This window comes from Simochromis diagramma, unplaced genomic scaffold, assembly GCF_900408965.1.
Source record: "Simochromis diagramma unplaced genomic scaffold, fSimDia1.1 OVJJ01000293.1, whole genome shotgun sequence".
Taxonomy (NCBI): Eukaryota; Metazoa; Chordata; class Actinopteri; order Cichliformes; family Cichlidae; genus Simochromis; species Simochromis diagramma.
This window is the reverse complement of record NW_024386801.1, coordinates 23,858,058-23,871,227: the sequence shown is the minus strand read 5'-3', so window position 1 is coordinate 23,871,227 and position 13,170 is coordinate 23,858,058. Positions and strand designations below refer to the sequence as shown.

The following is a 13,170-nucleotide window of genomic DNA, read 5'->3' as shown; positions in this document are numbered from 1 at the left end:
CAAATTCCAGACAGATAAGCAGCTGGCTAAACATTCAGATATAATGGTGGATCAGAAGGCTCATAAGACTGCAGCTTGTGATTTGATTTGGGTTGAAACTTAAGAATTTGGGGGTATTCCAAATTCTTAAGTTTCATCCCATTCACTGCATACATTGTATCAGTACCACTGTTGCTAGCTAGCTCCAGAGGATTATGTTACTACCACCACCATCCTTAAAATGGTCAGTGTTCTTAGGTATTAAAGTCTCCTCTTTAATCCTCCAAACATATATCTTGTTAGTGTAGGCAAATAGCTCAGTCTTTGTGCTGATGTGGCCCACAAGTTCTCTACAAGAACTGGTTCTCGAGATGACCAAGGACCCAATGGTCACTAACAGAGTTCCACTTTTCCTCTATGGAGAGAGAAACTTGCAGAAGGATGATAATTTCTACAGCACTCCACCCAAAGGTCTGTATTGTAGAGTGGCCAAATGGAAGCCACTTCTCAGTAAAAGGCACATGACAGCCCACCTGGAGTTTACCAAAAGGCACCTGAAGGCAAAAAGTTTTTTCTTCCAACAGGACAATGACCCTAAGCACATGGCCAGTATTAAAAAAAAGAAAAAAGAAAAAGTGGTTTTAGGACAATTCCTTTGTCCTTAAATGTTCTTGAGTGGCCCAGCCGGAGCCCAGACTTGAACCCAATTGAGCATCCTTCAAGACTGCTCAAAGAAGTTCTACCATTAATTGATATTTTCACCTATCGTTATTAATTGGCTGTGAACTACAGGCCTTTAAGGTTGAAGTAAAAAGCATTTCTTAAAAAGCCATCACTTGACCCAGATTTGTTAGCTAATCATTGGCAAATCTTCAACCTTTCTTTTATCTTTAAAACCAATGTTGACAGAGTAGTTATGAAACAGCTCATTATCTGCAGAGTAATGGTTTATTTTCAAGAGTTTCAGTTAAATTTCAGATCACATCACAGTACAGAAACAGTGTTAGTGAAGGTTAAAATAATGTGGCCTCTGACAGTGATCTCATCTCGGTACTTGTCCTGTGAGACCTCAGTTCAGTGTTCGGTAATGTTGACCACAATATTTTGTTACAGAGATTACAGCATGGCATAGAAATAAAAGGCATTACACTGCAGTGTTTTAATCATATCCATCTAACAGACTCAAATTTGTTCTTGTAAATGGAGTTAATTACGGAGTTCTGCAGGGTTCTGTATTAGGAACAATTCTGTTTACATTATACACGCTTCCCCTAGGCAGTACCTTTCGAAGGCATAACATACATTTTTTCCGATTATTATCAAGCTGTCCTAAAAACTAATTAAAAACCCCTCAGTTGATCCAAACAGCAAGAATACTGAGAGGGATTAGAAAGGGCATTTTTCTCCCATACAGGCTAATCCCCACTGGCTCTCTGTTAAATCCAGATTTGAAATTAAAATCCTTCTCATTACATACCATTTTCAATAATCAGCCCCCATATTATGTTTAAAAGCCTTGTAGTACCGTATTCCCCAAAAGAGCACTTTGCTTTTCAGACTGCTGGTCTGCGGTTCCTAGGGTATTTGAAAGTAGAAGGGGAGTCCGAGCCTTCAGCTTTCAGGCCCCTCTTCTGTGGAACCAGCTCCCAGTTTGGATTTGGGGGACAAGTTTAAGATTAGGCGTAAAGCTGTCCTTGCTGATAAAGCATATAGTTAGGGCTGGATCTGGTGACAATGAATCCACCCTTAGTTATGCTGCAAATGTCTTTGCTGCTGGGGGCTTCCCATGATGCACTGATTATTTCTTCACTTAACTTTTTTACTCACTCGGCATTTAATCGTTAGTTAATAATAAATGATTAAACAAATGTGTCTTTTATCCTGTCTTCCTCCCATTAGTCCCAGCCGGTTGCAGTAGATGGCTGCCTCTCAGCGAGTCCGGTTCTGACAGAGGATTCATCCTGTTAAAAGGAAGCTTACCCTTCCCACTGTTGCTAAGTGGTCACTGAAAGGGGGTCGTTGGATTGTTGGCGCTTCTCTCCATTATTATAGGGTCTTTACTTAACAACATAAAGCATTTTGAGGTGACTGTTGTTTAATGGCTCAGTAGAAATAAAATTAAAACTGAATTGAACATCACTGGAAATAACTGAAAATGGCTGGCAGTGACGTGTCCCATCAACCCTGAACTTGAGAGGTTCTGAGAGTAATAATGGGAGAAACTGCACTTTAATTTAGTTTCTTTTTGAATGAGGCTGTAACATGTTAAAATGTGGAACAAATTAAGCACTTTGAATACTTTCCAGATTCATTGTATTCTAGTTGACAGGCTCTTTATTTAGTTTTGTGTTTCTTAGCAAAGTTGCTGAATGGTACCAAATTTGTATGTAATTTTAATAGTTAACAATGACAAGGCTGGCTGGCTAACTAAACACCTCTCCAACCGAGTGACAAACTGATGAAGATAAAAAATGGTGACATCAGACTAAATTTTTGTATTAACTATAAACATATCAATGTGTCATTTATTATTTTTATTTTTGAAAAGTAAAGAATAATACAGATAAAAACAAATCTCAAACATTTTGAAAGAGTAGAAGTGTCCAATGTCTGGACTGGTATTGTACTGTAAAGCACATGAATTTGTTTTATTAATCAATTTTGCTATTTAATAACAGTCTTAAAAGAGAACCTCCTGATATTAGGAGACATACAAAGACAAAGAACCTCATAAGTAGTGAGGAACTTGACAGCAGCTCTTAGCTGATGCTAAAACATTCATTGCAGTTAAGACCCTGAGCAGACCTTTCCATCCTAGATGAACAAGCTTGGTACGGACGTTTCCTCGTGATTCCTACACAGTTTCTTGCTTTTTCTTCAATCTTAATAATGTCCTGCGAGTTTCTTTCTGCAGTTAGTTTCATTCGTCATCCTGAAGTTTTTCATCTTGTTCTGTCTCACATATCCAATGTCTTCTGAGCAATTTGGAGAATCTCCCATGACCAGTTGGCGGCAGAAATTCATGGGACTCATAGGCTTGGCCCCCACCAAAAACCCAACAACTCCCTGTTCCTCTTCCCCTCTGCTGTTCTCCATCCCAGCATGCATCTTGTTTGAAACTGACAGCAGATGGACATCAGAGTGTGCATTAGCCACTGTGTGGCGCCGCACACCGCCAACTTTCTCCAGATATGCCTCTCCTTCTTGTTCTACCAGTGGAGAAAGAGATGAGGAGTCTAAGGAGCTATGATGCTGTGTGATCATAATCTCAGGCTGGGACTGGTCACCTAGCAGTGCTTCAGATGAACGTAGATGACAGGGCTCTGGTTGAGGAGAAATAAAAACAGAAAACTGATTTCAATCGACAAGTCATTTTTGTTTCATGTCATTACTTCCAGAGTCTCTTTTTTTCAGTAAGTGGATTGCACATTCAGATTAGATCAGACTTCTTCTTCTTACATGAAGCTTAAGTTACAAAACATAATGCTGATTTCCATCAAAACCTTCTTTTTCAACTATCAGCTATGTTACATATTAAAAACCGTTACAACATTGTCAAAATACAGCTTTTACTGTGACTCGGATTAAAAGCGTGTTGGAAAAATGTTTTACTCCAACAGCATATCATTCAGGTGTCACCAAACAGCAGTTAATTCAGATTCTTTCATTTAACTTTAATAACTGCAGCTTCAAACTGTTTAGCAAAATATAAATAACACTAACACATGGATGCAGGGTTAAGTCACCCCATAATACCAGGCCATGCCCAGAAAAGTACAGTGTACTTAAGTAAATACTGTTTTTCTGAAAAATCACCAGGTAACGACTCAAAATTAGTTGTGCCGTACGCAAAAAGGTCTCAGTCTAAGTCTAAACTGTGATTACACCACTAAAAACCTTCATTTTGTTTGTGGACTTAATGATGTTTTTCAGCTCATTGCCGTGCTGTATAACCCAAGTGTGCTTTTGTTTCAGACTCAAATTCATGGCTCCTTCGATTACAGCAAGTCCTCAATGTCCTGAAACAGGAAAGCTGCCCCAGACCGACACACTACCACCATGTTTAACTGTTGCTATGATGTTATTTTTATGAATTGCTACGTTAGTTTTGTCAACCCTTTATATCTAACCCTATATTTGTCTCCTCAGTCCAAAGAATATTTTCCCCAAAGTCTTGGTCCTGCAATGAGCCCTGAAATTCTTTAGATGTCATTCTAGGTTCTCTTGTGACTCCAGTTGTCAGTGTGCTCTTAGAGTAATTTTGGCAAGCTTGCTGCTCTTGGGAAGGTTCACCACTGATCCAAGTTTTCTTCATTTATAGATAATTGTTCTCACCATGGTTTGCTGAAGCTCCAATGCCTACAACAATACAGAGAAACCCCCAGTGGTGACAATCATGATGTAAATTTCCTGTTCACTTGCTACTGCTATGTTTCCAAACATGTCTGCACATGTGTACAATGACATTCAGACTTTACTGACTTCAGATCAGTGAACAGCCAGGGGCAGCTGGTCTAGCATACTTGCTTCTTGTTAGTGTTCCACATAGTGAAAACATACTGCAAACAACCAGAACAGGATGCTGGCCTTTTAGCTTGACAAATTCCAGCCTTTAGCTGCGTCCCAATTTATCCTGCAATGGATGCAGCCCCTAAATGGGAAGTGGGACAGAGCTGTTGTTAACAGGACACAAATCGTCAATGAAATGACAGAAATGATCAACACCGATCACAGCCAGTACAAAACATGGATATAACTTCTGGGTCAGACTCTAGTGGTGCAGCCCAGAACCCTAGTGGTTATAGTCAAGTCTACTTAAACTGCCCTCAAGAAACAATAGCCAACTGTGACCACAAGATGGCAGACATTTACAGGGTGCAAGCAGAAAGGCACTATGAGATCCTTTCCTGAATAGAAAGCTGTTCAGAGGTGTAAGGTTGTTTTGATAGATGTCCATTTTTCCATACATATCTGACAGAAATGAATACGGTGGCCCTGAGAGGCCAAACGGACTTCAGAAAACACTGCCAAGAAAATGCTGCAAAAGGAAAACGCTGCAAAGAAAGAGCTGCACTGCACTTCAGAAAAAAACACTGCACGAGAAAACGAAAAGAAAAGCGCTGCAAAAGCAACAAAGCCAACGAAATAGAAAAAGACAACGGAAATGTTCCTGGGACACCCACGGACCAGTTGCACGGTACCCCCATGCCAATCTGTCACTTTCTCTTGCCAACATGCGACATTCATGATTGAATGACACGGTTACTCGACATTTACTCCTATTCTCAGCCTTTTGAAAATAAACAATGGATATCCGTACCGCAAAAAGTTTTCTTTCTCCTCAACGAGAGCTTCCCGATTGAACAACACCCGTCAATAAAAGAATGGTGCTTGACAGAGTTAATATACAGACTTATAATATGTCAAGTCTCACCAGATGAGTGTTATTGCATTAACACTCAACTATTCAACAATCTCGACAAGACAAGCATAAACACAACTCGATTATCTAAATGTCAGTTGTGAACGCTGTCTGTTACGAATAGAGCTCAGTCAGCAGGTGGCGTATCTCGTACATCTGCCATTAAACAACAGAAGAAGAAGAAACCCCTGTTCACGTTCGGTTTCCGTAGCAGACAGACAGCTGTTTGGTAAGAAAAAAAAAAAAAAAAACACTTTTTTGGTTCGTGCACTTCCGTCGGTATGTATCCCCAGGAACATCCTTGTCTTTTTTCCTATTTCGTGTGCTTTTGGATTTTGCAGCGCTTTCTTTTGCAGCACTTTTTGCCAGCGTTTTCTTGAAGTGCAGTCAGCAGCGTTTTTCTTTTTGCAGTGCAGGTTTTCTTGAAGTTGCATGCAGCGCTTTCTTTTGCAGCGTTTTTTTCGCTGCATTTTCTTTTTGCAGTGTTTCTGAGTTGCATCCGTTTGGCCTGGGCCACCGTAAAGGAAGGAAAGCGAATGTCTGACTGTTTTAAATTCTGTGAAGAATTATGACTCATAGAAAATATCTTTGGTTATTTATTTCAGTTGCACTTTATTGTAACAACGTGTCCTGTCTGCGTACACACTGTCTAACTGTCAGTAGCAGCAGCATTGGACTTTGAAATTTATATCAACGTGTTGTGTATGTGTGTAAAACATTTCAGATCTCTCCAACTGGTTTTTATGAAGTAACTGTTTGCTGGAATGAAACTACAATGCAGCAGGAGCAGATTAAGCGGCCAACCTCTGAGAGGATTTAAACAGCACATTGCCTCTGACCTCTGAAACAAGCTGACTAAGTTCAGCAGGCACTTTTGTTGCAAACTTACTAATTATTTCTTAAAAACATAAACATTACTTTCTTAATGTAATCCATCTGTCATAGTAAAGACATCTATACCATTAGATTTGTATTGAAAATCAACTGCAGATGTATGCAGAGGTCAATGTAAAACAATGCACCTTTTTTATGTTTGAGCAACCTGAAATCAGAAATCATTGGTTAGCTATTGAAAAGTTAAAAGGACGATAAAAGATTTTAAAAAGTCATGCAATCACTATCAGTACTGGTTAATGTGTTAGGAACACAGATAAGCTACATTTTTTGATGGAAATGAAAATGATCAAGTGACAGAAGGGTAAATTCAAAGACGACCCAAAAAGTGAAAGATTGATGCAGCAGACTAGTCCATTATGCTGAAATGTCTTTACAACAACTCAAAATGGTACTCAGTAGTTTGCATGGCCCCCATGTGCTTGTCTAACAATAGACAGATGCCATCCTGGGGAGTTTCGTCTCAGATCTGGACCAGGGCATCACTGAGCACCTGGACAGTCTGAGGTGCAACCCAGCATCACTAGATGAACTGAAACATTATGTCCCAGAGGTGTTCTGTTGGATTTAAGCCAGGCGAGCAAGTGGACTAGTCAATGTTATCAATTTTCTTCATCTTCCAGGAACTGCCTACATACTCTAACCACATGAGGCCTGGCAATGTTGTGCACCAAGAGGAACCCTGGGACCATCACACCAGTGTAGCATCTGACAACGGATCTATGGATTTCATTCTGATACCTAATGGCAGTCAGGGTGCTATAACCTGTAGAGCCTGTAGAAGTACAGTGGGGCAAAAAAGTATTTAGTCAGCCACCGATTGTGCAAGTTCCCCCACCTAAAATGATGACAGAGGTCAGTAAATTGCACCAGAGGTACACTTCAACTGTGAGAGACAGAATGTGAAAAATAAATCCATGAATCCACATGGTAGGATTTGTAAAGAATTTATTCGTAAATCAGGGTGGAAAATAAGTATTTGGTCAATAACAAAAATACAACTCAATACTTTGTAACATAACCTTTGTTGGCAATAACAGAGGTCAAACGTTTACTATAGGTCTTTACCAGGTTTGCACACACAGTAGCTGGTATTTTGGCCCATTCCTCCATGCAGATCTTCTCGAGAGCAGTGATGTTTTGGGGCTGTCGCCGAGCAACACGGACTTTCAACTCCCGCCACAGATTTTCTATGGGGTTGAGGTCTGGAGACTGGCTAGGCCACTCCAGGACTTTCAAATGCTTCTTACGGAGCCACTCCTTTGTTGCCCGGGCGGTGTGTTTTGGATCATTGTCATGTTGGAAGACCCAGCCTCGTTTCATCTTCAAAGTTCTCACTGATGGAAGGAGGTTTTGGCTCAAAATCTCACGATACATTCATTCTGTCCTTAACACGGATCAGTCGTCCTGTCCCCTTGGCAGAAAAACAGCCCCATAGCATGATGTTTCCACCCCCATGCTTCACAGTAGGTATGGTGTTCTTGGGATGCAACTCAGTATTCTTCTTCCTCCAAACACGACGAGTTGAGTTTATGCCAAAAAGTTCTACTTTGGTTTCATCTGACCACATGACATTCTCCCAATCCTCTGCTGTATCATCCATGTGCTCTCTGGCAAACTTCAGACGGGCCTGGACATGCACTGGCTTCAGCAGCGGAACACGTCTGGCACTGCGGGATTTGATTCCCTGCCGTTGTAGTGTGTTACTGATGGTGACCTTTGTTACTTTGGTCCCAGCTCTCTGCAGGTCATTCACCAGGTCCCCCCGTGTGGTTCTGGGATCTTTGCTCACCGTTCTCATGATCATTTTGACCCCACGGGATGAGATCTTGCGTGGAGCCCCAGATCGAGGGAGATTATCAGTGGTCTTGTATGTCTTCCATTTTCTGATGATTGCTCCCACAGTTGATTTTTTCACACCAAGCTGCTTGCCTATTGTAGATTCACTCTTCCCAGTCTGGTGCAGGTCTACAATACTTTTCCTGGTGTCCTTCGAAAGCTCTTTGGTCTTGGCCATGGCGGAGTTTGGAGTCTGACTGTTTGAGGCTGTGGACAGGTGTCTTTTATACAGATGATGAGTTCAAACAGGTGCCATTCATACAGGTAATAAGTGGGGGACAGAAAAGCTTCTTACAGAAGACATTACAGGTCTGTGAGGGCCAGAGATTTTCCATGTTTGAGGTGACCAAATACTTATTTTCCACCCTGATTTACGAATAAATTCTTTACAAATCCTACCATGTGGATTCATGGATTTTTTTTTTTCACATTCTGTCTCTCACAGTTGAAGTGTACCTCTGGTGCAAATTACTGACCTCTGTCATCATTTTAGGTGGGGGAACTTGCACAATCAGTGGCTGACTAAATACTTTTTTGCCCCACTGTATATGCGTCCTTCGCCAGACCATCACTAACCCACCACCAAATTGGTTGTGCTGAACAATGTTACATGCAGCATAACACTTTCCATGGTTCTCTGGAACCCTTGACATCTGTGAAAAGCACAAGATTTCTGCCATCAACCTGCCAATTCTGGTATTTTATGATAAATGAAAACCAGGATCCATTGTTCCAGGCAGTGAGCACAGGGCCCATTAGAGGCCACGCTGTCATGAAACCTGAAGCCAGGTTATTTTGTTCGGTTCTGGCAGTGCTCAGCCTGTTCCTCCTTGCACAAAGGAGCAGATACCAGTCCTGTTGATGGATTAAGGACCTTCTACGGCCCTATCCAGAGTTACTACCCGTCTCCTGAAATTTCCTCCATGCTCTCGAGACTGTGCTGGGAGTACAACTAACCTTCTGGTATTTTATCTTTAATACAATGTCATATCCAGATAATGTGGAAAAAAGTAGAACCACAATGAGTGAAAAATATAGCTCAAAAGCACATTACGTTAGTCCTCAACTCAGAAGGTTAAACCAATAACCTCTGCGCTCAGGTGACCCAAGGTGATGTAAGCCTTAAAATCTGTAACTTGTAACTTTAACTGTAACAAATCAATGTAATGTAAAAGCAGTATCAGTGATCAGTGGACTGACCTAATTGGTGGCTGTTTCTATTGTGCAGGACATTGCAGATATATGGAGACACAACAATTTCCACGAGACTCTCCAAACGGTGATACTCCGAACTTGGAACACCCGACTCATGGATACCCTGGCAGAAAAAGACAAAGATGTTCATACAATTTTTGATGTTAAGTGAGTACCTTTGGGCCTCTGTATGATATTTTAAAAACTGAAGACATTTTTTTCTCACTTCAAAATACTAAGTAAGGATGGATACCAGGACCAGAGTGGTCAGTAGTAATGAGAAGCATCTAGGCAAACTGTACTGCTACTGGAATTCATGCAGTATTAATGCAATCTAATATACCTGATACTTTCTCATTTCTAACTAACCCCCAATAAAATGTGCCAATTTCAAGGGATTACATTTGACATCGCTGTGCGTTAATATTTTGTTTTTTGCGGTCAAAGCCGACAGGTCAGAATGTTCAAAAGACTGGGCTCATTTTACAACTAATGAAAAATTCAGCTAAATGCAATCTTCTATACAGGATGTTAGTTACATTTGCAAATATAACATTCTTCACAGCACAATATGTTTACTTTAGCAAGCAGTCAATGCTTTATATCAGCATCTTCAGGGCAACCTCCTGGTCCCACACTAAATGAACCTTTAGTAAGTATTTCTTTAAATGTAGACAAGCAGCAGGCATAGTTCTGTCAGATCAAACGTACAACCAAATTCTTAAATTGCTTAATTATTGTGAAAAAATTCCCCACCATTTATTACAGTGGAGTCAAGTTGATTTGGGTTGATTTAGGTCCTGAATGCTTGGTAACAAATCATCACAACAGCAACAACTACCATGTAGCTAGCCTAAGTTTACACTAAGTCTGAATTTAGTGTAAACTGTCATGACAATGAAAAACAATTTAGTATTGTAGTAATATTGATGGCAGAAGTACGATTATTTTGGCCCCGTAATGTGTCAGAATTATAACGTCTGTTATATCTTTATTTTATATAAAATATAGAGAATGGTATCAACTAGTGTATTGATAAGTAATATCTGTATCCAAAAATCAAAAACCTATTGAAGGTCTTTGTGTTAAAACTGTTTAGATCTAGGGGTATTACTGATGATTAGTACTTTTAAATAGCCTGTTTTTTTATTTTTGCATTTTTATCTTTAATTTCACCAACAACAACACCAGTACGTAGCTCACATAAGAGTCAAATATGTTAGCAATAAACCCAAAACGAAAACTTTTATGGACTCACAGGTACTTTCTGTTTAATAATGGCCACACCTCTGACCTAACTGCATTCTTATGTTATGCTCATAGCTTTTCTTTATCTTTTGGGACATTAACATTTGATGCAAGCTCAGTTTTAGCTGCATTTCCAAATAATATGATTAAGCTAACATGGACAAACTGTTTCATATGTATCTGATTGTATTTTCTGGGTTTCTGGGTTACAGTGATGTTGGCCATGAAGAAATATCGTGCTAATTAAGAAATAAAGGCTGTAACTGACTTGTAATTAACTTAAATAGAGCGAGTGATTGTGTGTGACTGTGTGTTTACCTGTAACACCAGTAGCATCTGTGTGACTGATGGAGGAATAGAGGTTGCATTTCCCAGAGTGTCCTCCAGGTGAAGTTTTAACAGCACCAGGTCTCTGAAGGCCAAGAGAGCCATCTGTCTCACAGTCAGCTCCTGACCCTGGAATGCACAAAGTCATATTTAAAAATACATAAACACAGACTATTATTAAAGACAACATTTCAGTATTGGTTAATTTGCTGGACACTTGCCTTAACCATAATCACTGCTACCTGCGCCCTACTTTCACTTTCAGCCAAGTCTTCCCATTAAAATTTACATTACGGTGACCTCATGTGGGCTTTTCATCCCAATATGATTTCAAATCCAGATAATGTGAAAAAATACAACCAAAAAGAATGAAAAATATCGCTCAGAAGCACTTTACTTCAGTCCTCAGATCAGAGGGTTAATCTAATAACCTCTGCACTCAAATGACCCCAGGTGATGTAAGGCTTTAAATCTGTAACTTTAGATCTTCTAAAACCACGCACAGACACAGACTAAGCCCATGACACAGCTGTTTTGGACACACAATATTGTGTGTCCAAAACATTCTTTGGACAAACAATTTTTTTTTTCCAAAACATTTTTTGGACAATTGAGCTATGAAAATAACAGAAAAAACTTCTGACTGTTCTGATACCATTATGGTAATCTCACAAATTCAAAAATGTAGCAAGAAAAGAAAAAGATTTACTTTTATGAACATCACAGTTTTCATTTGTTCACCCCTGCGCCCTGAGCCTGGTTCTGCTGTTAAATGGGAGTTCCTTTTCTTCTTCCATATCTCAGTGATTACTCATCTGATCATCAGGGTTCTCTCTCTCTCTAACATTTTTTGAGTCTCTATCGTACATTATATGGCATCTTGTTGTTAACTGGTACTATACGAATGTCTTCTTTCAGCCTCTCCTTTTAGGGGCCTACATCTCCAGTCACACCAACCCTCTGCATGTCCTCAGTCCCTACATTAATGAAGTTCCCCTTTGGTCTTCATTTTTTCTTCCTGTCTCAATACCCTTAGCTGCTCCTTCAATATCCTTTGCTTAATTTATCCACAAGCCCTTATCTCTACATGTTCACACAATCTCATCCTTGCCTCTCTTATTTTGTCTACAAACACTGAGCATGATCTGCCACTCCTGACTCATCTAGCTCCTCCCCATGTTTTTTGTAAGACTAACCATCTTTAAACTCTATAATATAGTTGGTCTCACTACCATCCTTCCTCGCCGCTTCCCTTTTGTCACAAATTGCCCACTTCACCTGCCTGCAACCTCTTCTTGACTTCTCTCTTTTACACTGTTCCTTCAAATGGTTATCCCCAGGTATTTAAACTCATCTGCCTTCACTACCTGTACTTCATGCATCTTAAACATTACACCTCCCCAACTCCAATTCACACAGATTGTACCTGTCTTTCTTCTACTAGATTTTATTCCTCTTCTTTAAAGTGCATACCTCATCTCTCTCTTTCACCTGCTTCCTACTGTCACCACAGATCACAACATTATACAGTGAGTTTTGCAGACAATCATTTTTCTGGATTGACAGCCCTATTTTAAAGTAACATAACATAAGTAACATAATATAAAAAGGCTCCAGAAGTCTTGGTTTCATTGAATGCCGTATTATTAAAGTTCGGGAAGAACTGAACTATACATTTTTGTAATGTGGATGATGAACACTTTACCTGGACAGGGTAGAAGATGGCCTGCAGTGTAGGGAGGGTCTCTGTGAAGAACTGGTCCCACATACAGGCAAGGACATTAAGCTGGTTGTCATCTGTGGGGACACGAATTAGAAATACAACCAATATTACAGTGATATGCTGAGCTTTTCCCACCATCTGAGGACTTACTCGTACTGTTTTTCTGTCTGTATAAACAAACAGGTTAACAGAAGATAGACACAAGCATGATGTTCTGCTGAAACCTGTTACTTTATAACAGATCAATATCCTTTATTTGGCTGCAACATAGTGGCAACATAATCATATATGCAGTGATTCCATGGTCCATCAGACAATATCAGACACGGCCACTACAGCAACCTTTGGAAAATGTGGGGTGCCATCAGAGTCACAGTCTAACACATTTTTATTTTTTCACATTTTAAATCAGTCAAAATTATTAGAGAAACAATTATTAGTTCAATCCTTTCAACCAGTTTTTACACACAATAATCACAATTTACTAAACCAGCTAAAAAAAACCAACATAATAGAATTCAATAACTTCTACAGTGGGAGTGCA

At 39.9% G+C, this 13,170-nt stretch overlaps 1 protein-coding gene across 5 annotated transcripts in view; it reads right to left on the bottom strand.

Moving 5' to 3' along the window:
- Positions 1 to 908: 908 nt before the first annotated feature.
- Positions 909 to 13,170, bottom strand: part of LOC120730339 (proline-rich protein 5-like) — a 44,962-nt gene continuing 32,700 nt past the window's right edge. For all 5 annotated transcript variants that reach the window (XM_040026682.1, XM_040026681.1, XM_040026680.1 and 2 more), the window contains 4 exons: positions 12,609 to 12,700; positions 10,895 to 11,032; positions 9,335 to 9,452; positions 909 to 3,302 (listed from right to left, as the gene is read on the bottom strand). In XM_040026682.1, coding sequence (XP_039882616.1) covers positions 2,863 to 3,302; positions 9,335 to 9,452; positions 10,895 to 11,032; positions 12,609 to 12,700 — 788 coding nt within the window. In that variant the 3' untranslated portion in view covers positions 909 to 2,862. The remainder of the gene's footprint in view (positions 3,303 to 9,334; positions 9,453 to 10,894; positions 11,033 to 12,608; positions 12,701 to 13,170) is intronic.